General features: G+C 35.8%; 1 protein-coding gene across 1 annotated transcript in view; it reads left to right on the top strand.

The window, feature by feature from the left end:
* MARCHF6 (membrane associated ring-CH-type finger 6) overlaps positions 1-27,804 on the top strand; it is a 90,318-nt gene that overhangs the window by 11,052 nt on the left and 51,462 nt on the right. The window contains 3 exon segments of the mRNA XM_078153311.1: positions 19,953-20,049; positions 21,174-21,192; positions 23,222-23,295. Coding sequence (XP_078009437.1) covers positions 19,953-20,049; positions 21,174-21,192; positions 23,222-23,295 — 190 coding nt within the window.

Below are 27,804 nucleotides of genomic sequence, written 5' to 3' on the forward strand. Positions count from 1 at the left end.
AAGATAGTTTTCAACATTCACTTTTATAAGATTTTGAGTTCCAGATTTTTTTCTTCCTTCTTCCCCTTTCCCAAGATGGCAAGCAGTCTGATATAGGTTATGCATGTACAATCATATTAAACATGTTTTTGCATTAACATGTTGTGGAAGAAGAATAAGAACAAAAGGGAAAAACCACGAGAAAGAAAAAATAAAAGAAAATAGTATGCTTTGATCTGTATTCAGACTCCATAGTTCTTTCTCTGGATGTGGATAGCATTTTCTATCATGAGTCTTTTGGAATAAGACAAGTATATTGATTGACTAGCTCGGTATAGCAGACTGAAATATTTGTCTACTTGTTTTAAGCTTTTCTTGATAGATGTTATGAGAACATTGTTGAATAAAGTTTTTTCTGGTTATCTTAGTCATATAGACAAATCCACACATTTGCCACATCTAAAAATGTTTGCTATATTTGTTATCCTTCTTCCAGGAGGTGAGTAGCATGCTTCATCATCTACCCTCTGAAGTCATGGTTAGTCATTACATTAATCTTAGTTCTTAAGTCTTTCAAAGTTGTTTTTCTTTACATGTTGTTGTTATTGTATCAATTTTTCTCCTGGTTCTGTTCACTTCACTCTTCCATCAGTTCATATATATCTTCCCAGGTTTCTTTGAAACTGTCCTTTTCCTCGTTTCCTGTGGTACAATAATCCATTATATTCATATACTATAATTTGTTCAGCCTTTATTTCCCAATTGATGGTTACCTCTTTTGTTTTCAGTTCTTTTCTGTAATAAAAAGAATAACTACAAATATTTTTGTAAGTAGTTTTTCTCTCTTTGATCTATTTGGGTATAGGCCTGGTAGTTTTATCAGTAGGTCAAGGGGTATATACCCACAGTTTAGAAACTTTTTGTATATAGTTCCAAATTGCTTTCCAGAATGGCTGGCTCAATTCATGGTGCCACTAAAGATGCCTGTCTTTCCACAGCCTCTCCACCAATTGTAATTTTCCCTTTTTGGAGTTATCTTTGCCAGTCTGAGGAGTGTAAGGTAGAATTTCAGAGTTCTTTTAATTTTCATTTTTTTATTATTAGTGACTTGGAGTCTTACCTTGTAACCTTTTCAAGTTAAATAACTTACCATCAGTACGGTAGCTGACCTTCATGCCATTTTTATCCTCATTGGAGGCATCTGACATAGTTGAAAACATCATGCTAAGAAGTATGGGAGCAAGCACACAGTCCTGCTTCACTCCATTGGTGACTGGGAAAGTGCAAAAGCTTTGTCCATTATCCAGAACCCATGCAAACATGCCATCATGAAATGGGTGTACAATAATGATGAACAACCAGATTTCGCCATGATTTTCCATAAGCCCTCATGACCGACAGTATCAAAGTCCTTGGTTAGGTCAAGGATCTCTGTTCTGCTTTTGCCACTTTTTCTGGAATTGTCAGGCAACAAACACCATATCAACCATTCCTCAGCCCTTTGTGAAGCCACCACTGGCTCTTAGGTAGATGACCATCTTCTAGGTAAAGGATCAGCTGATTGAGGAGGACTGTGACAAGAATCTTTCCGGCAATGATTAAGAGAGTCACAATCACCCCTGTGATTGTCACAGGACAATCTATTTCCTTTTCCTTTAGAAAGATGGACAGTGGAGGTATCCTTGATCTCCTGGGGGGGGGGGGAGACAACCTCATATTGCTTATAAGGTGGAAGATTTCTGTCAGCTTTTGTATGAACAGTGGACCCCCTGACTTTTCGATCTCTGCTGGAATGGAATCAGTACCAAGAAAAAAGTGGTTCTTCACCAGCCAGCACTGCACCATCTATACAGGAAACCATCAGTTATAGCAAATGGTTAAAATTTTGAATGCTGTGGGTAAGTTCATTTACCTTGGCAGTATACTTTCCAAGGATATACACATAAATGATGAGATTGATGCATGCATTGCTGGAACTAGCTCAGCATTTGGAAAGGCCTGAAAAAAAGTGTCAGAAGAGATGCTGACTACCAAACTGAAAGTCTACAGAGATGTGCTGACCTCATTATTGTATGCCCGTGAAACCTGGACAATATACCAGTACCATGTCAGGAAACTGAACCACTTCTCTTTGAATTGTCTTAGGAACATTCTGAAGATCACCTGGCAAGGTAATGTCCTTTCTCAAGGACAAATATCTCAACTGCCAAATATTCAAACTCTGTTGTAGGTAGCACAGCTGTGATGAGCTGGCTGTGTTGTTTGAATACCAAACATGTTTGCCTAAGAGACTATTTTATGAAGAACTCACACAAAACAAGTGTTCACACAGAGGTCAGAAGTGGTACAAGGACACAACTTTGATATTGATTGTGAAACATGGGAGACACTGGCACAGGACCATCCAGCATGGCATGCCCACATCAAAGAAGATGCTGTGCTCTGTGAGCTAGGCAGAATTGCAGTAGCTCAAAAGAAATGTGAGATGCACAAATTTAGAGGCATCTTCATCCCAAACATTCACACAGATTATTTATGCCCAGCCTGTGGTAGAACCTTCTGAGCTTATTTTGGTCTGATTAGCCACAGTTGGACACACTATACATTGACACTGACATTGTGATGTCATTTGGTCCTCTTCCAAGTACAAAGGTCAACAATAATAGTGATTTGGAGTATTTTTTTTTTAAATTTGGCTGATGTTCTTTCTTCCTTTGAGAACTCTCTTTTCATATCCTTTGACTATATCTATTGGGGGCATATCTGTTATTCTGAATAATTAAGTGAGTTACTTATAGATCTTGGCTGTCAGATGTTTATCAGAGAAACTTGCTGCAAAGATTTTTTTCTCAGTTAACTGTTTCCTTTATAATTTTAATGCATTGATTTTGTTTGTCTAAAAACCTTCATTTTTTTGTAACCACAATTGTCCATTTTATCTTTTATAATCCTCTGTATTCCTAGTTTAATCCCAAACTCTTCCCCAAGCCATAATTCTGCTTTTTTTTTTTTTGTGAGTCAGTCAGGGTTAAGTGACTTGCTAAGTCACAGAGCTAGTAGGTGTTAAGTGTCAGAGGCTGGGTTTGATCTCAGGTGCTCCTGACTCAAGGCCAGAGCTGTATTCACTGTGCCACTTAGCTGCCCCCCCAAGCCAGAATTCTGAAAGGAATTTTCCCCCTTGTGTTTTTCATTTGTTTATAACATGACTTTTTATATCTAGAGTGTGTATCTGGTTAGAGCTTAATGTAACATGTAGTATGAGATCTGATCCTAATTTAATATCTGCCATTTTTTGTTGACTATTGTGAGCCCCTTATCCCAGTAAGTCTTGGGTTAATCAAATACTAAGCTAGTAGTTTTGTTTTCTTCCATATAACTTAACCATTCCACTAATGAACCTCTCCTTTTTAATCAGTACGAATTGTTTGGATGATTACTGCTTTGTAGTATAGTTTTGAGATCTGATCCTGCTAGGACCCCTTCCTTCCCACTTTTTTTTTCATTATTTCCCTTTAGAATCTTGACTCTTTTCTTCTTCTAGGTGAATTTTAATCCTTTTTTTCAAGTTCTCTAAAGTAACCATAGGGAACCGTCTTATGAGGTCCTCCTGCTACTTAGGCAGGTCAGCAACCATTCTTCACTTAAAGTGTAATAGGATCATGACATCGTAGATCTAAACCTGGAAGGAATTTTAAAGGTCATTGAGTCCAAGCCCTTTATTTTACATATGAGAAAACTGACACCAGAAAGTTTAAATGACTTACCAAGAGTCACACAGTGTCTGAGGTGAGATTCAAATCCAGGCCTTCCTGATCGCAAGTCCAGGAATATCCACTGTACTGTATTTACTTTCATTAATAGTCTTAGAGTTGTCTGGGGACATTGAGAAGTTGTTATTTGCCCAAGGTCTCACATTTAACCTAATATGTGTGAGACTTGAATCCAGGTCTTTTGGATGAGGCTGACTTTTTTTGTCACTATACCCTGCTTTCTCCTGGTCATTCAGCAAACCCGCTTAACTATTTGCCAGTCACTGTGCCAAGTAAGCCCTGGTAATATAAGTGAAGTCAAAAGTGTGCCCTGTCCTCAAAGAGCCCATGTTCTAATGGGAGAGACCTTGTAAAATATCTAGCTACATAGAAAAAAAAACATATATATATACACACACACAGAGTAGATGGAAGGTAATCATAATGGGGAAGGCACTAGTAGCTGGGGATCGTGGTAGTAGTAATGGACCAGGAAAGGATTCCTTCAGAAGGTGGGATTTGAAGTGAGGCTTCAAGGAAGCCAGGAGGAGGAGATGTGGAAAGAGAGCATTCTAAGCATGAGACACAGCACATGTAAAAGCATGAAGGTAGGAAATGGATGTCAGGTGTGAGGAGCAGCACGTAGGCCAGTAATGTTGGTGTGTAGTGTATGGAGGGGAGTAAAGTATAAGGAACCTGAAATAGTAGGAAGGGATCAGAATATAAAGAGTTTGAAGTGCCAAACCAAGGTTTCTATTTGTTCCTGAAGGTAATGAAGAGCTACTGGAGTTTATTAAATAGGGGATGACATGGTCAGATTTTCAATTTAGAAAAATCTGTTTGACAGCTGGAGGATGGATTGGAGTGGGGAGGTAGAATAATTAGAAAGCTTTTCAGGTAGTCCAGGATAGAGGCCCTGAAGTACAATAGTAACTGTTAGTGGAGAGATGTGAAGGTTGAATCATAGTAAGTAATTGTATGTAACACTTTAGGTTTTGCAAAGTACTTAACATGTGCCACATTTTATCCTGAGATTAGCTCTCAGAGCAAAGTATTCCAGTAACAGAGCTGGTCTTCCAGTAGAAGTCTAACTTTTTCTGTGAATGATGCAACCAGAAGAGAATTGCATTTATGACAAAGCCTAGGTAACTACCCCAAGGGACAAAGTTAATTTCACTGTATTGTCACTTCTTAGCTCTAGTTAAACTTTGGTTTATTTTGGTCGATAGTTATAGCAATGGAATGCTATATTTGAATTTAAAAATATTGTTATTACTTAGTGTTTAAATAGTCCTCAATTTGGTAAAACAGTTTTGCATTTATTATTTAGTTATTTGTTGAAGCAAAACTGTGAAGTAAATATTTTTGTCTTATTGATGAAATGTCAAAAAAAAAAGCACCTGGATTGTGGTGCAGTAGAAGAGGTGATAGATTTGGAGTCAGTCCATTAATTACCTGGAATTTATTAAGTACCTACTATGTGCTAAGGATTGAGGTCACAAAAAAAGGCCAAAACAGAATAAATTAAGGGTTATCTCAAAAATGAAGAAAAAGGATTGTTGTAGAAGGGGAGGTTTTATGTACACAGCAACAGCCACATTGTGTGATGACTGATTTGATAGACTTAGCTCTTCCCAGCAATGCAAGGATATAAGAGAACTCCAAAAGACTTGAGATGAAAAATGCTATCCATATCCAGAGAAAGAACTTTGGAGTCTGAATGTAGATGGAAGCATACTATTTGCTTTTCTTTGCTTTTGTTTTTTGTTTGTTTGTTTTGTTTGTTTCTTCTTTCTCATGGTGCTTCCCATTAGTTCTAATTGTTCTGTACATCATGACTAATGTGGAAATATGTTTAATGTGAATGTATAAGTAGAACCTATATCAGATTGCATGCTGTCTTGGGGAGGGGGGTAGGAGAGGGAGGGAAAGAAAACTTAAAATCTTATGGATGTTAATGTTGAAAACTTAAAAATAAATTAATTATTAAAAAAAAAGAATAACACTAAAAAAAAAAGAAAGGGGAGTTTTTAGCTGAGACTTGAAGGGAGCCAGAGAAACTAAGAGGTGGAGATGGGGGCAGATGGAGTGGGGCAGAGTATTCCATTCATGGGAGATAACTAGTGGAAACACTTAAGAGTCTAGAGATGAAGTCTCTTGTTCAAGGATTAGCAGGGAGGCCAGTGTCAATTGGATTGAAGAGTGCATGGAGGGGATTGAGGTATAAGAAGACTAGTAAGGTAGGGTGGGGCCAGGATGAAGAGCTTTGAGTGCCAAACAGAAGATTTTATATTTGATCCTGGTGGTGACAGGGAGCCACTGGAGTTTATTGAATTAGGGACCTGTGCTTTAGGAAAATCAGTTTGACAGCTGAATGGAGGATTGATTGAAGTGGGGAGAGATTTGAGGTAAGAAGACCAGCCAGCAGGTTACAACAGTCTAGGCATAAGGTAATGAGGGTCTGCACCAGAATATTGGCAGGCTAAGAGAAGAGAAGGGGCTATATATGAGCGATATTACAAAGGTGGAAACAACATAACTTGAACACTGATTGTATGTGGAAGATGAAAGTGAGAAATCAAGGATGACACCTAAGTTCTGAGCCTAGGTTACTGGGGGGATGATGGTGTCCTTGACAGTAATAAGGAAGTTGGGAAGAAAGAGGAAGGATTGGGGGGGGGGGGATATGAATTCAGCTGTGAACAAGTTGAGTTTAAGCTCTCTATTAAAATTATAAAAGAGCAACTAAGTGGAGCAGTGGATAGAGCCCTGCCCTGGGGTCAGGAGGACCTGAGTTCAAATGCGGCCTTATACATGATACTAACTGTGTGACCTGAGGCAAGTCACTTAACCCCAATTACCTTTTAAAAAAAAAAGGAAAGAAAAAAAAGATTTTTCAATTAAGAGACTGAGTTTGAATTGATAACCCCTAAAGTCCCCTTTCTCTCAAAATCTGTGATCCTATTTATCTGCTGCTTATACTCAGCTCCTGTATCCTGTTCTGTTTTTGGAGGGTGGGGAAGAAACCAGTATAGAATCCTGTATAATTTTACTTTGAATTGTTATATTTCTTTCATTTGTTAGTTTATTCACCAGATATTTATTGAAGACCCATCCCACCTAAGGCATGATGCTAATAGGTGCTCTACATATAGTTAGGCTTTCCTGAAAGTGCATTAGAAATATATTATTACTCAAAGTCTACACTTTGAGTGCAGTCCTGTTACACTTTTTACTTAGATATAATTTAGATGCTTACTAGATTGCATTAAGATTTCCTACAGAAAGGTAAATCACATTTCAGGGGAAGGAACTACTCCAGCAATTATTTTGGTATACTTATAACATTACCTTCATTCTTTTTTAAAGGTATGCTTCTTACCAAGATTTAGAAACATTTCCTCTCTCTTCTTTGTTCCCTTTCATGTGTCTTAGCCTCCATCTTGCCTTCAGCTAGTCAGTCAGCAAATACATGTGTGCCATGCTCCATGTCTCCTCCTCTTAAAATGTAAGGCTCTTTTCAGGCAGGGACTGTCTCTTTTTGTTAACTGATATATAGCTATATAGATACAGTTTTATATATATATCTTGATAAATGCTTGTTGACTTTCTCTCTATTGTGCTGGACTGGAGAGATAGAGATGAAAATAAACACGGTTTGCCCTTAAGAAACTCGCATTCAGTTAAAGGAAGTAACATGTATATGTATAATTCTGTACCAAAAAAATGCAAAGTAATTGTGGGGAGCCAGCAGTAGCTGGGGGAATCAAGAAAAACCTTCTGTAGTATTTGGGGGCAGCTAGGTGGTGCAGTGGATTTGAACCTGAGTTCAAATCTAGGCTGAGACACTTAAAAGCTGTGTGACCCTGGGTAAGTCTCCTAACCCCAGTTGCCTTAAAAAAAAAAGTAAATGGTACTTGAACTAAGATTTATAGGAAAGTAGGGATGCTAAGAGGCAAGGGAAAAGAGGGAATGAGTTTTAGGTATGAGGAGGACACAGATACAAAAATGGAATGGCATAGATAAGAAGAACAATAAGAATGCTCATTTTATTGGACTAGTATATGGACATAATATATGGAAAGGTAACTTGGAGCCAGGTTGACAAGGGCTTTAAATGCCAAAAAGGATTTTATATTTGATCCTCAAGGTAATATATCGCTGCAAGTTTATTGAACAGAAGAGTGGTATGACTAGTGGTGTGGTTACTTCAGGAGAGTGATTCTCAAAGTATGGTCCTGGGTATGATATGACTGTTTGGCAGTACAACTAGCCATATTACTTGTGGTTCAATCATTTAGTTGTGTCCAACTTTTCGTGATCCTGTGGACCATATTATACCAATACTGTCCATGGAGTTTTTTTGGCAAAGACACTGGAGTGGTTTGCCATTTCCTTCTCCAGTAGATTAAGGCAAACAGAGATTAAGTGATTTGCCCCGGGTCACACAAGCTAGTAAGTATCTAAGGTCAAATTTGAACTCAGGTCTTCCTGACTGCAGAACCAGTGCTCTATGCGCTGAACTAATTAGCTGCTTAGCCATGTTACTAAGCAAGTCTAAATTTGGATTTTATCTAGGCCAAAATTATGACGATAAGGCTCCTATGACTGGAGCTCAGGCTAATAGCAAATAGTTTTTTAATGACATCCTATCTCACCTGGTTTTTAAAAATAGGGACATTTCAATAATAACTCATTTATATACATAATTAAGGTTTAAAAAACTGTTGGCTCACAGCATCCTGTGGGTAGGTAGTGTAAATAATATCTCCATTTTGTAATTGAGGAAACTGAAGCTCAATGAGGTAACTTTCTCAAGGACACATAGCTACTAAGTGTCTGAACCAGGAGTTGAAATATTCCTGACTCCAGATCTAGTGCTCTACAACATGATGCTGATTTCCTTCTTTCTTTCCTTCCTTCCTTCCTTCCTTCCTTTTTTCCTTCTATACAACATAGTTAAAATCCAAGCAGTCTAAGCAGAATATCTAAGAATGTTGTGATAAAGTTAGGAAAATAAAGCAGTAAGACTTACTAGAACATTGAACAATACAATTCAGAAAACATTTGTTGAAATGCCTACTATGTGTAACACATTGTGCTCTGCTAGTCTCTGGGAATGCATAGAAAAAGAGGGTAATGTTTTAATGCTCAGTTTGGTGAGAGGGTGAATGCAGAATGCTCAAATAAGCAAATACAAAGTAATTAAAAAGGTAGAGAGTAATAGCTATAGTGAGGATTAAGAAAGGCTTCATGTAGGATATGGTATCTGTAAGAGGCTAAGCTCAGGTGGGAGTGCGTTCAAAGTTTATTTGCCAGTAGAGAAATATGGAAATGGGAGATGGAGTGTCAGGTTCTTGGAACAGCTTGTAATCCAGTTTGGTAGGCATGCATTGTATGAAGGGGAATAATATGAACGACATTAGGAAAAATAGGTGAGAGCCAGATTATGGAAATGTTAAATGCCATTTAACAATGCAGTAAAATTATGGAAGTGTTAAATGTCAGGCTATTTTGGAAGCAGTAGGGAGCTACCAAAGATTTTGTGATCACAGCAGTAACCTGGTCAAGATTATATTTTAGGCATATAGCTGTGTAGAGGATAAACTGGAGAGGGGATGCTTGGGGAAAAAAGCTATAAATTAGGAAACTATTATAATCCAGGAGCGAAATGATATAAGCTTGAACTAGGATGGTGAGTGTGAGAATGGAGAAAAGGAGATGGAGTCGAGATGTACAGTATAGTGAGGGTCCACAAGACTTGTCAGCTGAAATGAAGTGTGGAAAGAGGGAGACAGAAGAAACAAGAATGACTTCACCATTATCATCCTGGGTAACATGAAAAGTGGTAATACTCTCAGTAGAAATAGGGGGAATCTGGAGGATCTGAAGGACTAGAGTTAGGAGAGAGATTAGAGCTTAGATATGTTGATTTTGGAGTCAGCATTGTAAGGCTGATAATTGATTTCATAGGAGCTCTAAAAAATGGAGGGGGGGAGGGAAAGAGGAAGAGAAAGGGGCATATACACACACATACACGCAAGTTCCCTTCTAGAGAATGGAGGGACAGAGACAGGCAGATGCATACACACAGATACTCTTGGCTCCAGGCACTTTCTCTGGCTGACTTCCATGCATGGAATGCGCTCCCTAGTCATCTCTGTCCCCTGGCTTCCCTTTAGTTCCAGTTAAAATTCCATCATCTACAGGAAGTCTTTTCCAACCCATTTTAATTGTAGTTCCTTCTTATAATTATTTCCGGTTTATTCTGTATGTAGCTTGTTTGTGCATATTTGTTTGTTTGTTGTCTTCTCCCATTAGATTGTGAGCTTCTTCTGGACAGGGACTGACTGTCATTTGCTTCCTTTTGTATCCCTAGTGCTTACTTAGCACATTGCCTGGTACGTAGTAGACACTTAATAAATATTTATTAAATAACTGTGCAGACAGAGACAGAGAAACAGGCCCAGGATAGAGCTTTTATTGATTGAGGAATAATCACCTAGGCAGGAGAACCAAGGACCAATAGTTTTAGGAAAGCTTGAGGGAGGAGAGTATTCAAGAAGGTCATGGAAAAGTCAAATAGGGCGGCTAGATGGCACAATGGATAGAATTCCAGGCCTGGAGTCAGGAAGACTCATTTTAGTTAATTCAAATTTGGCCTCAGATACCTACTAGCCATGTGACCCTGGGAAAGTCATTTAACCCTTTTTGCCTCAGTTTCCACATCTGTAAAATGAGCTGGAGAAGGAAATGGCAAACTACTCCAGCACCTTTGCCAAGAAAACCCCAGATGGGGTCACAGAGAATCAGATTCCACTGAAAAACAACTGGACTTAGACCTTGGAAAGAAGTCTGGGTTAATAAACATCTTCAAGTGAAAGAAAATATTAGGCTTGTTTGTGTACAACCCCTTTCTACTCACTGCTAAATTTTTAGTGAATAGAAATATGTACTATGCTCCACACTAATATATTACCCTTAAATTTTGGATTTTAATTAGAGATACTATAATGGTAGCCACTGATTGATACTGGCTAGCCATTATGAAGTTATGGAGGTAAAGGAGACAGACAGAGAGGTCTGCATACACTAGAGATAAGGTCTGGCCAGGTGTACACTGTAGAGGATTCTAGTACTCAGGGACTTAGATCCAAGATGAGATCCTAGACCCACACAGGCATACTATAGTGCATGGCATAGGAACAGGTGCCAATTAGAAGTTTTGTCCCTCACTACTCATGTTCTAGTCACAGATCCAAGGGGGACTGAGGAGAATACCTGTACCTAGGCATGTGGTTCAGTGGTGTAGGATGGTCTTAGGTCTTAGCTTGTATAGCAAGTATGGAGAATATTAAGCCAGCATCGGTGGTATAGCTCAGACCCCAGGATCAGATCAGGGTTTCAGGATTAGTTTCTAGCCCAGTACTGTAGAAGAATTAACAGAGCAGAAATCCTAGCCTATAGTTTTGTTGCTCTAAACCAGCAGAACTTTTCAGTGGGCCAATAGGAGCTGAGTCCAGCAGTAGTCTGCTATTACTTAGTCCCAAACCCAGGTCAGGAACTTGTAAAACTCAAACCAGAGATCAGATTCTTCCTTGAATTAGATCATTTCCCGAACCGACTGCAAGCTAACAGGTTTCTAGCCTGAGCAGTCTCTGAAAGCCTAGAATAACACAACACTCAGGACCCTAAGAAAGCATCAACCAAACCAGCAAGACTTTTCCTCCAGAAAGGTGCAGAGTTCAGTCTTAACATCAAGTTCAAAATCAGGAAATAGGCTAGAAGAATGAGCAAATAAACAAAAAAGAATCTCATCATAAAAAGCTATTATGGTGACAGGGAAGCTCAAGATATAAAACCACAATAAGTCTATATTATAGCTATATAGAAAGGAGATATAGATATGGATATATCCTTTGCCTTCTACAATACTGTATTTCAAGCTCTCCACTCCTTTAGAGTGGTGGCTGCTAAATCATGTGTGATCCTTACTGTGGTTCCTTGTTACATGAATTCTTTCTGACCATTTCCAGTATTTTTTCTTTGGCGTGGAAGCTCTGGATTTTGACTAGAATGTTCCTGGGAGTTTTTAGGTGTTTTTAAGGGAGTTTTGGGGGTTCTTTCAGGCAGTGACCCATGGATTCATTCTATTTCCATTCTATCTTCTGATTCTTAGAGATCTGGGAAGTTTTCTTTTCAGATGTCTAAAAATAGGATGTCAAGGCTCTTTTGTTTTTTTAAATCACGGCTATCAGATAGTCCAGTGATTCTCATGTCAAGTCACTGGCTTCTGTCTGATCCATTTTAATTTTAATTTTTAAAGAGTTTGTTGCTTGGACAAGGTTTTGTATTTCTTGTGCCATACTGTTAATTCCTTCTCCAGTTTCTTCTTGTATAACTCTCATTTCTTTTTCAATTTAAAATAAAGTCAAAAGATTGAAAAAATAGAAGAAAATATGTCTTTTAGCAAAAACAACTGACCTGGAAAACAGATAGGGGAGAAAAATATTAGAACATTATCTTGATCATGATTTATTCGCGCAAATTTAGGTTTTACTGCTTATTTTACACCTAAAGACTAACAATGGAGGATAAAAATTAGTGTATTCATTTTAATTTGCTTAATGAAGTCAGAGCATAACTCAGTCATTATTACTAGTTAGTAAATGATATCTTTGAATTTCCCCATGGTCTTAGATTTCCCTCTGAGTTGAGTTGAGACTCAACCTCTGTCAATATTTTCATATGAACAAGTTATATAGGGTATGTCTTAATCCAATAAATTATTATGTTACAACAGAAATTATAAAATTGCTTAATAATGTACTAATTGTTTTTCCCCTTTGGATTTTAGTATTTGTTTGATTTTCATCTAATTGCACAGTGAAAGCCCCTATTCATATGATTGCACTTTCTATTTACTAGAGTTTTATACCATTTTCTCCCCGACCTCCAAAAATAGCAGCCTGGGAGTAAGAACTTAGCTGGGAAGTTGGAGCAGTACCAGGAAGCAGGAAGGAGAACTCAGAAATGAACTTGGTGATCTTTATCCTTTATCCTCCTCTCCTTTAACTCATGTTCTCTCTCCAATTTCTATTCTGGTAATTCATTTTTGAATTGTTTTACATTTTGTGAGCTATTGCAAATGTATGTTAGCGCAAAAGTACTGTTGCTGGTTAACGTTTAAGCCATATTAAAGCACAAATCCACATTTGGATGAATCTTTTTTTTTAAGGCAGTTGAGGTTAAGTGACTTGCCCAGGTCACACAGCTGGTAAGTGTCAAGTGTTTGGTCTGAAGCTGGATTTGAACTCGGGTCCTCCTGACTTAAGGGCCAGTGCTCTATCCACTGCACCACCTAGCTGCCCCCAATGAATCATTTTTCAAAGGAAATCTTTTGGTAATTTGGTTATATCCACTGCATTGGGAAGCCAGAAGTAAAGTTTTCACTTCTGCCTCTTAGGTTCCCTGGCTTCCTACAAGGCCAGTTACTATGGGATGCCTTTCCGATCCCATTTTTTCCTCTTGTCAAATTACCATGTATCATCTTATGTTACTGTGTAGCCTACCAGCATAACATAAGTTCCTTGAAGTTATGAACTGTATTTGATTTGGTCTTTTTATCCCCAGCACTTTGCACATAATTGGTACTTAATGAATAATGATTGAATCAGGCTAAAGCGATGTTGGAAGTAATCCAAGTAGCAACGGAAGTGAATTAATAATTTCTCAACAATGAAAATAGTAGTAGTAGTAGTAGTAGTAGTAGTAGTAGTAGTAGTAGTAGTAGTAGTAGTATTTCTCATGACTGCTAATGAAAATTTTCTTTGAATCTAAAAAAACCCTACCTAATTTTTAACGTTATAAATTCACCCATAAAATGGAAGTGGATAGCAGAGTGGTTTAAAAACCTAAACCCTACAATATGTTGTTTACAAGACACATACAGAGTGAAGGTAAGGGGCTGGAGCACAATCAGTTATGCCATAGCTGAAATAAAAAAAAGTGGGAATAGCAATCATGATTTCAGACAAAGCAAAAGTAAAAATAAATCTAATTAGACAAACAGGGAAACCACTTTTTGCTAAAAGGTACCATAGACAATTACATAAGACCACTACGCATTGTATATGTACCGAATAGTATAGCACCCAAAAGGTAAATGAGTTACAGGAGGCAATAGGCAATAAAATTATGCTACTGGGGGACCTCAGTTTTACCTTCTCAGAGCTAGATCTATATAACTAAAAAATAAACAAGAAAAGAAGTTAAGGAGATGAATAGAATTTTAGAAAAGTTAGACCTCTGGAGAAAATTGAATGGGAATGTGGATAATTTTGATTACATTAAATTAACAAGGTTTTGTACAAACAAAATCAAAGCAGCCAAGATTAGAAGGAAAACAGGAAATTGGGGGGAAAATTTTACAGCAAGTTTTTATGATAAAGGCTTCATTTCTCAAATGTATGGAGAATTAAGTCAAATTAGAATATGAGTCATTCCCCAATTGATAAATGGCCAAAGAATATGAACAGGCAGTTGTCAAAAGAAGAAATCAAAGCTACCTATAGTCATATGAAAAAATGCTCTAATTCACTATTGATTAGAGAAATGCAAATGAAAAAGTCTAAGGTACCACCTCACACTTATTGGCATGATTAAAAGGAGAACAACAAATGTTGAAGGGAATGTGGGAAAATTGAGACACTGTTGGTGTAGTTGTAAAGTGATCCAACTATTCTGGAGAGCAGTTTGGAACTATGCCCAGAGGGCTATAAAACTGCATATCCTTTGACCCATCAATAGCACTACTAGTTTTGAATCCTAAAGAGACTTTTTTTTTTTTGCTTTTTGGTGAGACAATTGGGGTTAAGTGACTTTCCCAGGGTCACACAGCCAGTAAGTGTCAAGTGTCTGAGGCTGGATTTGAACTCAGGTCCTTCTGACTTCAAGGTCAGAGCTCTATCCACTGTGCCACCTAGCTGCCCCTCCAAAGGGATTTTTTTTAAAGGGAAAAGACCTTTATGTATAAAAATGTTTATAACAGCTCTTTTTGTGGTGGCAAAGAATTGGAAGTTGATGCCTATCAGTTGGGAAATGGCTGAACAAGTTATGGCATATGATGATGATGGAATACTATTGTACCCTAAGAAATGATGAGCGGGATGCTTTCAGAATTACTTGGGAAGACTTACTTGAACTGATGCAAAGTGGAATGTGCAGAACCAGGAGAACGTTGTACACAGTAATAGCAATATCGTACTATGATCAACCTTGAATGACTTAGCTATTCTCAGCAATAAAGTGATCCAAGACATTTCTGAAAGACTTAGGATGAAAAATGCTATCCATCTCCAGATAAAAAACTGATGGAGTCTGAATGCAAATCGAAGCATATTTTTTTACTTTATTATTTTTTTCTGTGTTTTTTCTCACAACATGACTAATGTAGAAATGTTTTGCACAATTGTACATGTATAACTTCAAATTGTTTGCCTTCTCAATGGGGGGGTGGAGAAGGCAGGAGGAAGAGAATTTGGAACTCAAAATTTTTAAAAATTAACATTAAAAAAAGTTTTTTATTCAGTTGGAAAAAAATTTAGTTTTATCTAGCCATTTCCCAGTTGATGGGCATCTACTTTATTTCCAATTCTCTGCTATCACAAAAATGTGCTGCTATAAATATTTTGGTGTATGTAGGAATTTTCTTCTTATTAATGATTCTCTTGAGGTATAAGCCTAGTAATGGAGTCTCTGGTTCAAAGAGTATAGACATTTAGTCACTTTATGTGCATAATTCCAAATTACTTGTAACATTTCACAGTTCTGACTGTATATTAGTGTGACTATTATTCCCGCAATCCCTCCAGCATTGAGTGTTGCTATTTTTGTCATCTTTGCCATTTTACAGAGTGTGAAGTAAAACCTCAGGGTTGTTTTGATTTGCATTTCTTTCATTATTAATGATTTGGCACATTTTTTCATGTAGTGGTCAATACTTGACAATTCTTTGGTTAAAAGTTCATATCCTTTAACTACTTATGTATTGGGAATGGCTTTTAGTGATATATATTTGTTAATTGTTTATTTATCTTGGATACCAAACCCTTTTCAGAGATACTTGATATAAATATTTTCCCTTTTGACTCCTTCCCTTCTTATCTTAGGTGCATTCATTTTGTCTGTACAGAACTTTTCAATTTCATCTGATCAGAGTTATCTAGTTAATCTTTTATTTGCCTCTCTTTCTCTCTTATTTGGCTAAGAATACATCTCCAGCCCCTAGTTGTGAGATATATGATATGTTTCTCTTCTAATTTTTTTTTTGTAGTATGATCTTTAATATTAAAGTCACATATCCATTTAGAATGTATTGTGGAATGTAATGTAACCCTAATTTGTGCCAATATAATTAACCCTAATTTCTGCCACACTGTAATTTTTGCAGCTGTTTTCATTTAACAGAGAGGTTTTGGGTTGTTTTTTTTTTTGCCTAGGTCAGGCATGGGGAATTACAGGTTTTCTACTTTATTTAAAACTGGGTTATTGACTTCTATTTTTTCAGATTCTCTCCTGTCTAGTTTGTTCCATTAATCTGTCTATTTTTTAACAAATGGCAGATGCTTTTGATGATTGCTGCTTTATAATCTAGTTTGAGGTCTGGAAGTCCTTTTTCCCTTTAGTCTGTATTTCTTTCCCTTGCTATTCTGTATCTTTTGTTTTTCCAAATGAATTTTGTTATTATTTTAACAAATTCTACATCATTGGTAATTTGATTGGTATGACATTAAAATGTAAATTAACTTTGGTAGTATTGTTATTTTTATTATTTTGGCATGGTCTAGCCATGAGCATTGAATATGCTTCCAGCTATTTAGGTTGTTTTTTTATTTCTTTAAGGTGCACTTTGTAGATTAATCTTACAAGCCTTTTGTGTACTTTGATAGGTTGAGCTCCATATTTTATCTATTTTATAGTTATTTGGAATGGGATCTCCCTTTCTACTTTTGTTTCTTGGATTTTGTTCTTATTATTTAGAAATTCTGTTAATTTTGAGGTTTTATTTTGTAGTTTACAGCTTTATTGTAGCTATTGATCATCTCCATAACTGGTTTCTCAATCCATGGCAGCTCAAAACTAGCAAATTGGAATAGTAGCATGGTGAAGAATGTAAAAGACAGATATTGTTGTTCACATCAAAGGGACATAGAAATATTATTAAAAAGGAGAACTCAAAAAGGATGGTTGGGTGGCAACATACCATAAAAAATTTTTATAATGTTGCATAGTAGCACAGTAAGTGTTGTTCATAATTATGACCCAGAAAGCTTGATAACATATTTTTATGTTCTTTTTTAAGAGGGCAAAGGAAAAAGTATCATTCGGAATAGTTTGAATAAAGCAAAATTTGTTGCTTAAAATGATATTTATCAGTTATCTAGGAAATTTGCTTAAATTTTCATTGCTGATGATGCTGTATAAAACAATGTGCTATTCTTTCTAACAGAATTATAGATTGTGAAGAGGTACAGATTTTACAGTTAAGAGCCATGCGTGGTTTTGAGCTCTTGAATATCACTAAGATAATGGAATAGGGAAGCTTGGAGTAGGGAACCTTGGAAGATTTGTTAATTTGCTTTATGTCATAAGATTGTTATGTCTATGTATAATTTTTGTGGCATTAATCTTCATGTACCAGATTATTTTTAAAGAGAGAAGCAGTGTGGTATAGTAGAAAGAGATGATAGTCTTTCTTTCCCTGACCTGGTCAAACATTGAGGTCAGTTCTGGCCATCTACATTTAAAATTTTTTTCAATTAAAATCTCTCTCCACTCCTTCAAAGAAAAGAAAAAGAAAACCCTTATAGTAAATATGCATATTCGAGAAAAATAAGTTTCTACATTCTGTACACCATATTTTAAATGGAACATTAATACAGTTTGTCCAGGAAAACCAGGATGAGGTGTAGGTAGTGACTCAAAATCAAGTCATACATGGATCAGTTGAAAGAATTTAAAAGGGTGCCATGTGGAACAGGATTCAACTTATTCTAATTGACGCCAGAGCGTATAACCAAGACAAGTGTTTGGAAGTCAAAGAAAGTTAGATTTTCACTCAATATAAAGAAAAAGTTCCTAATAGTTAGATCCCAAAGTGATATAAGTGTTTTTGAAAGGTAGGCAGTTTTCCATTACTGGTGGTCTTTAAGAAAAGGCTTAGTGACAACTTGTTTAAACATTCCACTTTTAACTAAAAAAATTTTTGTGATAGGGATGATAATGATGCAAGTCAGAGGCTCATTTTATGCTTAATTCAGTTCCTTCTCATGCAAATAATAGACATTTGATCCTTGAATGCATTAAACAAACCTTTTTATGTTTTTTTTAACTGTGTGAATTGGTTGAGAAATTGTTCGTTTGTCCCAGATGAAACTAAGTTAATTTTTAAACTGAAGATAATTTCCATAATCTTTGTCTGAGCTTTCTTTTTGTGGACAATTATGGAACACAGGGACTATTTCATGTTTTGTTCTCTGCTAGGCAGTGGGGTTTAAGTGACTTGCCCAGGGTCACACAGCTAGTAAGTGTCAAATGTCTGAGGCCAAATTTGAACTCAGGTCATCCTGACTCCAGGGCCGGTGGTCCACTTAACACACCTGACAGACGCACCCACTGCACCACCTAGCTGCCCCGACTATTTCATTTTTGTCTTTGTATCCCTAGTATCTAACAAAGTGTTAATACACACTTGTTGATTGATTGTTGAAATCTTCAAGATGTAGCCTCCTTTTAAAGCCTTTCTAGATCTCTCTAGTTAGAAATGATCTCTCCTTGAAGTCTCCTATGCCAGTGTGTTGGCCTTATACTCATTTACGTTCCAAAACACGTCCTGGGTATGTGTTTCTATGTCTTAAACCTAGTGTCTTACTTTCTTTTGGAGCCTCAGCCTGTAGGCACTTGGTAATTGTTTGCTGAATTGAATTGTATGGAAGACATACCTACATAGGATCATAGAATTCTCAGAAAGGGATTGTTTAATTCTTTGAATTGTATCTTTAGTACCTAGCATATAATAGGTGCTTAATAAATGTTCATCAATTGAGTGATTTATTGACACTGGATATAAGGCTGGCAGCATCCTCAGAGATGAACTAGTCCAAATCCTTTATTTCATAGATGAGAATAATCAGGTTAGTCAATTGAACCTGATCTGCAAGGTTTCTTTTAATTCTTATTTAGTGAAATCACAAGTCACTGTAGTTTTGTATTGGAAAGCTAGTTGTATTTTTCTGCAAAAGGAATGTAGAAATTAAAAAGGAGAACTTTTGAATTAAAGAATAATAGGAGATATCTTATAAATGAAATCTTTAACATACACAGATTGAATGAAAATACAACTATAGTGTTTCAAGGGATTAAAAAGGAAAGATGCATTTAAATATTTTTTTTTAATTTCGATGTAGAAATCCTTTTAAAAGAGTAAAATAGGACTTGCCTCCCTTCTTAAATCCCCGGTTTGGATAACTGACTTTTAACCATCATTTCAAAATCTTCTTTATTAGATTTTAAGAGAAAAGAAACAATTTGACCCAAAAAAGTCTCTTATTACCAGTTAATATGCATGAAGTTTGTTTGATGTATATTTGGGAGTATAATACATTTTTACTCACTCAAAAAGTTGCTAAAGGTTAGAGACATTGTCTGTGCAGAAGTCACTATTTCAGATAAGGATAAGCTATGATTTTCTTTAATTAGTTTTCTGTGCTTTTAGAGAGGCTAGCATCAGAAAATTAATTTCTTTTGTGTATAATATGCCAAATACTATAGCTACTGCTATTCTACCAGAAAGGTCATCAAATAAACTTTCCTTGTATTTGTCCATTGACACTGTATTCTTTTGCTGTTTTTCATACCCTGTGCTGCCTTTTGTAAATTTGCCATTATTGGATAGTAGATATATAAACAGAAGGTGCCATTTCTGCCCTTACCTACATGAAATTCTTTGTTGAATCTAGTTATTTTATTCTCATGAATTAGATTTTCATTAAGGAATAAACATTTTAGTGTCAGATTTCAAAAGTTTTAATTATGTGCATGCCAGCCTATTACTATTTTAAAGCATAATGTCTTTCCTAATGTGCTATATTATAACATTTCTAGATTTCTTTTTACAAAGATGGTTAAGCCAAAGATGAATGAGTTTTTATTCTTGATTAACAGACATTTGTAGGGTGTGTCGATCAGAAGGAACACCTGAGAAACCGCTGTATCATCCGTGTGTATGTACTGGCAGTATTAAATTTATCCATCAAGAATGGTGAGTAGACTTTTTAGAAATTACATTTCAAAACTCCTTTTTAATGCTAGTATAAATTGATGTTTAATTGTATAAACCCCTTTATTTTTAATATTATTATCTGTTGGGATTTAAAAAACTTAGCTACTTAAGTATCTCAGATTTTCATAGGGAGAAAAGAATATAGAGTAAATATAATTAGTGTCATGGACTTAAAACTACTGTATTTATATTGTCTTTTAGGTAAGATTTTTCTCAGTTTATTTTAAGCCGTTAGCCAATTGGCAAAACAGATTTCTTCATGAGAAAATTTCTACCCACTGAATTAATTTAAAATATCACACACATGCACACATATCATTGAATAGGAAGAGAAAGCATTACATTCTTATAGGGGTAAGATATCTGTTATATCCAGACTTTTCCACAATATCTGAATTTAGGAGTTTATAGCACACAGACTAAGGCAAGGACATGAACAAGGTCACTTCAGTCAGGCTGGATTCAGAAAATGGGCAACATTTTGGACCTGACAAGATACAACTTGACGTTATGGGAAGTACCATAGAGGGAAGTCATATTTGCTTCCTTATTTCAAGCTTCATGAAAAGGACTATTAAGCAGGATTCAGTGATACCAGTTCATTTCATATGAAATAACAGTTACTCAGTAACTGTATACTCAGTACCCAGTAGCTAATAAGTAGTTACAGAGTATCTACTCTGTGCTATGTCTCTGTGCAAGATATAAAGATAGGATCAGTGAGAAGAATTTGATATCATAAATACCATCTAGAATTAGGGAAAACTCACAAAATTTGAGAGTTGGAAGAGACATCAGTGGCCATCTAGTCTAACCCATATGTGAAAGGAATCCCAACTGTGAGAGATCTGATAAGCAGTTATCCAGCCTCCACTTGAATATTTCCTAAGGAGGAGGGAACCCAACAATGATGCTTTCTTCCCAGTTTTGTGATTCTAACCATGACATTATTATATGATGTTTTGAGGGAAAACATGAAAATCTTGTGAAAAACATCTTAAAAGATTAGCTTTATGCCCCCAAATTGCTAACTTCCCTAATAAAATTTTATGGATATATCATCCACGTATTTATCTAAATACTTCTTGAATTTATATTTTCAGCTTTTACTATCTGTTGGAGGTAAGGAATTCTATGTGTTGACTACCTGCTGGGTAAAGTAGTATGTGTGCACCAATAAGAAATTAAAAGCTTTTTGAAGATAAACACAGTGTCTTACTTATCTCTGTACTTAACACTGTAACTTGCAAAATGAATTGGTGCAAAATAAATAACTAGTGCAAAATAAATGTTTATTTACTTTTTATATATACTAGACTCTTTCAAATTTTAGAGTGTTTTCTATATCTAGTGTGGGCATATCTTGACTGGTATTGATCATTGGTTCTGCAAAAAATTTTGTTGCCAGAACAGCAATACAGAGGAATAAGTGATTGCTGGGAACATTATTTTAAATAGAAGCTCTGCTTTTCATTTGCTTGTAGTAGTGACTTCCTTTGGGCTGGGTCAACAACAGTTTTCTGATTGGCTTCAGAAACCACTCTCTACCAGTATGCCCTGGGTCTTGGGATTTGTAATGAAAGAGGACAACCACTGTTTACAATAGTTTCTCCACAGTGAAATACCAGACTTTGATTATTTGATATTATTTTGAAATAATGTTGATTAGGAAATTATATTACATATGTCTGTCTTCTAGTATTTGATAAACTATCAGTAAAATTCAAGAATTTAAAAAATTTGACTCCTCTACCTTTCAGCCTTTGCAGACTGAAGAGTTCTAATTATTTGTTCTTTTCTCATGTAGCATGCCCTCCAGTTTCTTAGTTGCCCTGCTTTGTGTCTTCTCTAGTTGTGCGGCACCTTTTTGAGTAAGGCTTTAAGTAAGAATTGTACAGTTTTTCCAAGTACAAGTACAAATATCACAGGTTTGAACAAGAAAACAGACACATTCTTTGATGATGAATTTTACAAATCTATGAGTGTAGAAATAATATTATTAGCATTAGACACTAGGTAATGTAGAGAAACAGAGTGGTATAATGGAAATAACACTTAGGATCCCTCATCTGTTAATTGGAGAAACTGAAAATAACTAACTATTTCAAGTAAATTTTTAAGTGTCATAAAGAAATAGGAACTTTAGTTACATAAACAAAAGATAGTTGTTGGGGAAGAAAATAATAGTCTAAGATTCTGAACATTATAGTGCTGGATGAAACATTTGAGAGCATCTAATTCAATATTTATCAGTCCATTGAGGTTTTTCTGAGGCCAGATTGTTTTTGATTTTTGCCTGAAGTAGTTTTGGTACTTGTAAGTAATTATATATTACTTGCCCTTATGCACTTTGTGCTTAAGCCAACCTGGCCTCTACTTGCTGTTTTCCCTATACAACATTCCATCTTTTGCCTCTGTTCCTTTCAGGCTGACCCCCATGTCTGAAGCATTCTCCCTTCTTACCTTTTAGAATTTCCAGCTCCCTTCAAAGCTCAGCTCAAGTGCTACCTTCTACATGAGGAAGCTTTTCTTAATTCCCAATTGTAATTTCTTATTTATGAACATTCTCTGTCCCCTCCAGTAAAACATTAGCTCCTTCAAGACAGGAGCTGTCTCATTTTTATATTACCCTCCACACCTGGCATCTAGCAGGCACTTAATAAATGCTTATTGATTAATATACAACCAACTTCATAGTTTTTTGGTTTTCATTTCAATGGCTTTTTCTTCTGACTATATCACTGAAGCTACTATTAGATCTTTAACTGGAAACTCTAGCACTTGGCACATATTCAGTTGAGGAGGTGGGAGTTTGTGCTTCTTCCCTGTGACAGTCCTCTCTGCCTTGTGGTACTCCTGTAGTCCCATGCCCCTCTGTGACTACCCTGTGGAGGAAGACACTCTTCCTCTCCCTTTAACTCTTACCCCCAAGGTTCCATTTATTACTCTGGTATCATTATATAGTTATGCAAAATGTTATGTAGTCATACGAAATATCAAAATGGAGTGTTTTGAAGACAGGGAAAGCTTTTTGTGAAAAAGTGAAAATTATACTTATTATAAACCTAAACTTTGAACATGTGTTTTGTATAAAAATATACCATTTCTGCATTATAATTTATAATTTATAAATATTGTGTTCTAATTTCAGCTTAGTTCAGTGGTTGAAACACAGCAGAAAAGAATACTGTGAACTATGCAAACACAGATTTGCTTTCACACCAAGTAAGTTTATAGTATTAACAACTTTTACTACCTTTTTGTGTATTGCATCCTTGCAGCTTTCAACTTGAAACTGAAAAGTAATATTAAAACCATTATCCTTCCCCTTCCTTTCCTTTTCTTTTATCCTGTTCTTATCCTTTCATATTTCATTCTTCTTTGATTTTTAGTATAAAAAGTATTCTGAGCTCTTTTTTCTTCTTACCTAGTTTGTTTTTAAAAACATCACATATTTGATGTATTATATTACCAAATCTATTATGTCTTTATTTAGTTAAATATCTAAAATATTGAATTAAATTCAACAAACATTTAGTGCCTTCTAAGTTTAAGGAGCTATCCTAAGTGCTAAATATACAAAGGCAAAAGTACAATACTCACTTGCCCTCAAAGAGTCCAAATTATGCCTAAGTGAATATTTTGCATCTCACACGTATGCTTGCTCAGTATTTAATAAAATTTTGATACACTTTATTAAGCAGGAATAAGTTCCTTATCCATTGAAAAGAAGGTGTGGGGTCAACTAATCAGCACTCTTCCCCCCATACCATCACTTTTTAAGTAATTGTAATGAAATAGGAACAGCCATTAAATTTATGTGTGGATGTGTGGATGTTTTTTCTGGGCCATAAACTTTGCAAGGATTAAATTTTCGAGTACATTGAGTCACTAAAGTATGTGTAGTAGAAATGAATATTATTGACCTCATGTTTTTTTTTTCACTGGAAAAAATTAATTATTGGTGAAAGAAGCTTCTCATTTCTTTGATAAAGTATAGTTATATTACCATCTGTGGAAATTCATATACCTAAGTGAGGTGAACTGGATTTAGTTCTGGCTCTGCCACTTATCAGTACATGCTAGGATTCAGTTTCCTCATCTTCATAATAAGTTGTTTGGGTTATGCTATTTCTCATAGGCCTTCTATCTCTGAAATTCAGAGATCAGCATCATTAAGGTCAATTTATTATTAAGCACTTAGAACTGAAAAATTGTCACTTGCAACTTAAAAAATTAATAAGTCTTTTGGCCTTATAGCAAATTAAAAACCTTAAACTACTGAGCTTCATTTTTTATGAAACCTTGTAAAAATACATACACCCTTAATTTTTGTTAGAATGTTTTTTTCTTTGACACCTAGTTATTACAGAATCTCAAATTTGGAAGGTAGTTCTAAGGATATCTAATTTAATCTGTACCTAAATAGGATAGCCTCTCCAGGATAAATATTTGTAGTTACTTCAGGTGATCCTTATGTGGCATGATCTTGAAGCCACTCATAAACCTGGTTGCTATCCAAACTTGTAGATGATTTCCAGTTTATCACTGACCTTCCTAAAAGGTGATATTGAAGGTAACACCTCAGATGCTGTCTGACGAGGGCAAAATGCAGTGGGATTATCACCTCCCTAATTCTGGCTACTGTGTTTCTCCTAATGTAGCCTAAGATCTTGTTACGTTTTTTGACTGCCGTGTCACATTGCCTTACTGAGCTTACAGTCTAAACCCCAAATCTTTTTTAGAGAACCTGGGATTTAGCCATACTTTTCCCATCTTATACTTCTGAAGTTTATAATTTTTTTTAACTTGACTTTACATTTATCCTATTAAATTTTATCTTATTTGATTTATCCCATCAATATAAGTTTCAAGCTTGTTTTGGATTTTGATTCTGTCTTCTTAAATGTTAGCTATTCTTAGCTAACATACTTATGCTTAAGTTAGTGTTATCTGCAAATTGGAAAACTATGCCATCTATTCCTTGATTGTTGATAAAAAAAAAATGTTGAGTAGCACAGGCTCTAGCAAAAATTCACCATTAATGATGTCAAAGCAATGAGGGAAAGGGTGAGGGGGGTTTTAATGATGTCCTTGGGTCTGCAAGTGTGGCCTTGCTACCAGTAGTGTGAGAGGATATGGAGGGATGCTGAGTAAACTCAGGGTGAGCATCAGTTCTTGCGGTTTTTTTAGCCTTCTTTTGGATTCTGGATGTCTTAAGTGGAGACAGCTGAAGTTTCCTTATCTTTGGCATATAATTTGTTTTTGGAGAAGTGTGAGAGGTCATGGAAGAAAATGTCTAGTCCACTATCATGTTGCTCAGGTGACCCAGAAGTCTCTGTCACATTTACTTCTAATAAGGGTGCTGTTTTTCTGAATTTGAGTTTGAATTAACCAATTGCCCTTTTACTATATCCTTGTTTATCTTAGGTTTTGTTCTCTGTTAAGAATTTTTGTTTTATTCTTTTTGATATTTCTCGGAGAAGATAGAAGGAAATGAAAAATTTAATTGTTTTACCTCATCTTAGCTTTTTGTTACCTTCCCCATCATCCCAAATAGCATTCTTGTCCTTTCTTTGTTTTTCTTCTGTTCTTCCACAGAGTTAAAAATCAAATACCTTCTTTACCCCATTTTATTTTGCTTAGAATTTTTTATTAAATTTAACTCATTCTGAGCCTTAGCATTCCCTAGACTTTTGTAGGGCCCTGCTGTACTTTAATTACCTTGATTCCATCTTCTGTGCATATGAATTTAAAATATGAGTTGATCAGTAAGTGCTTGATAAATCCATGTTGTTTCCTGTGGGCATCTCTTCCCTTTATTCCTCATGGAATTACTTCTCATTCTTTTAGAATTTCATTCTTAAGAGGTTCTCATCTTTTATTCTCATTCTTTCTAGTTTGATTTCACATGTAGAATTTTTTTTTTTTTGGCTAGGCAGTGGGGTTAAGTGACTTGCCCAGGGTCACATAGCTAGTAAGTGTTATGTGTCTGAGGCCGGATTTGAACTCAGGTGCTCCTGAATCCAAGGCCAGTGCTCTATCCACTGCGCCACCTAGCTGCCCCCTTCACATGTAGAATTTTAAGCCGTGTGATTGTATTTTATTCTTCTTTAAAAAAGCAAAAAATTTCATTTTATTGCTATATTTTTTCACCATCATTTGTATTACAAAATGCTGCTCTTTTACCTACCCTGTAAACCATCCCTTGTAACAAATATTAAAGAAGAGAGAGAAAAAAAGCAGTTCAGCAAAGCCATGTAGCACATCAGATGGTCTGACTATATGCAACATTCCACACACATAATTCCCCACCTCTGCAAAAAGAGGAGGAAAGTACATTCCTTAGTTCTTCTCCTGGGATATGCTTGATCCTGTCCTTTTGAATCCCTTGAAACATGTTCTGCCCAAATCTGGGTTACATGTCAAATTATTTCCAATTTCTTTTCAATCACATATCCTAAGGTGAAGTCTTCTTTCTTCCCTTCCTTCAAGATTCCAATCAGTTCTGCTTTAACATCTAATCCTTTCATTCTGACGAGAATCTGGTCCAGAATTGGAAGCTCCCTTCCTTGATTTCTCCATCTTTGGAAGTATGATGTCATTAAGACGGACCCAGAAATTAGTAGTTGCTTTAGTTTTGCAAGAGAATGTTTCAGCAGATTTCTGGATAGTTGAAGTTCCTCTTACTGCTGTCTTTTATATAGCTCCATGCCATAATCTTGTGATCTGTTTCTCTCTGCAGGCAGTCTGTAGTATTTTATTCATGACAATAACAGTTCTCTTTCTGGCAGTCATATGCCAGGTAAATGAGGTGTTTGATGTTCTCATTGTTGCCCCTGGTGAGGCCAAATCTGGAGTTTTATGTCCAGGTCTAGCTATCACATTTTAGGAATGACATTGACAAACTAATGTATTTAGAGGAAGGCATGTAGCATATTGAAAGTACTCCAAACTCTACTGTAAGACTGATTGAAAGAACTTAATATAATTAACCTTGAGAAGAGAAGACATATTAAGTGTCTTCAACATGTCTGACATACTGGGTATGTGTTTAAAGGGTTGTCTGTCATCCGTACTTGACACTAAAAATCAAAAGTAGTGGCAGAGGGTAGGAGATGGAGAGAGGCTAATTTTGGCTCAATATAAGGTTAATCTTCCTAATTACTGAAGTTGTTAAAAAATATAATGAGCTATCTCTTAAGGTATGGAGTTCCTGGATGTTGGATGTTTACTAATCGATTCTGGATTGTTTTAATTATTTTATAGTGGGGATTTCTGCTTAGGTATTGGTTGGATACATTACTTATTCTTCTTTGAGATACTTTGTTTTGGAGTAAATGAATTATTATGATCTTGATTTCACTTATTACAACTGTTTGTTGAGATGTCTTATTAAGAAGAGTATGCTGTCATAGAAATTATGATATACATACGTATTTTATATACATGGCATAAATAATTAAAATATTTAGTGATATATTTTGTTTTGATACAACGTATGCTTTCTACCAGATATTCAATCCCTGTAACAAAATACATTTCCCAATAAGTTTATCAGCTCTTAAGAGAAAGGAGGACTGGATCTATTTTTTAATAATGATCATAAGGTACTAACATTGACTTTTTTATTAGAGTTTTGTGGCCTTTCAGTATTAATGTTATTTACATTGTTGTACTCATATAATGTTCTTTTAGCTCAGCTTTTAATATAAGTAGCCATTTTTTAACTAC

This window comes from Phascolarctos cinereus, unplaced genomic scaffold (assembly GCF_003287225.1).
Source record: "Phascolarctos cinereus isolate Bilbo 61053 unplaced genomic scaffold, phaCin_HiC Scaffold_4;HRSCAF=312, whole genome shotgun sequence".
NCBI lineage: Eukaryota > Metazoa > Chordata > Mammalia > Diprotodontia > Phascolarctidae > Phascolarctos > Phascolarctos cinereus.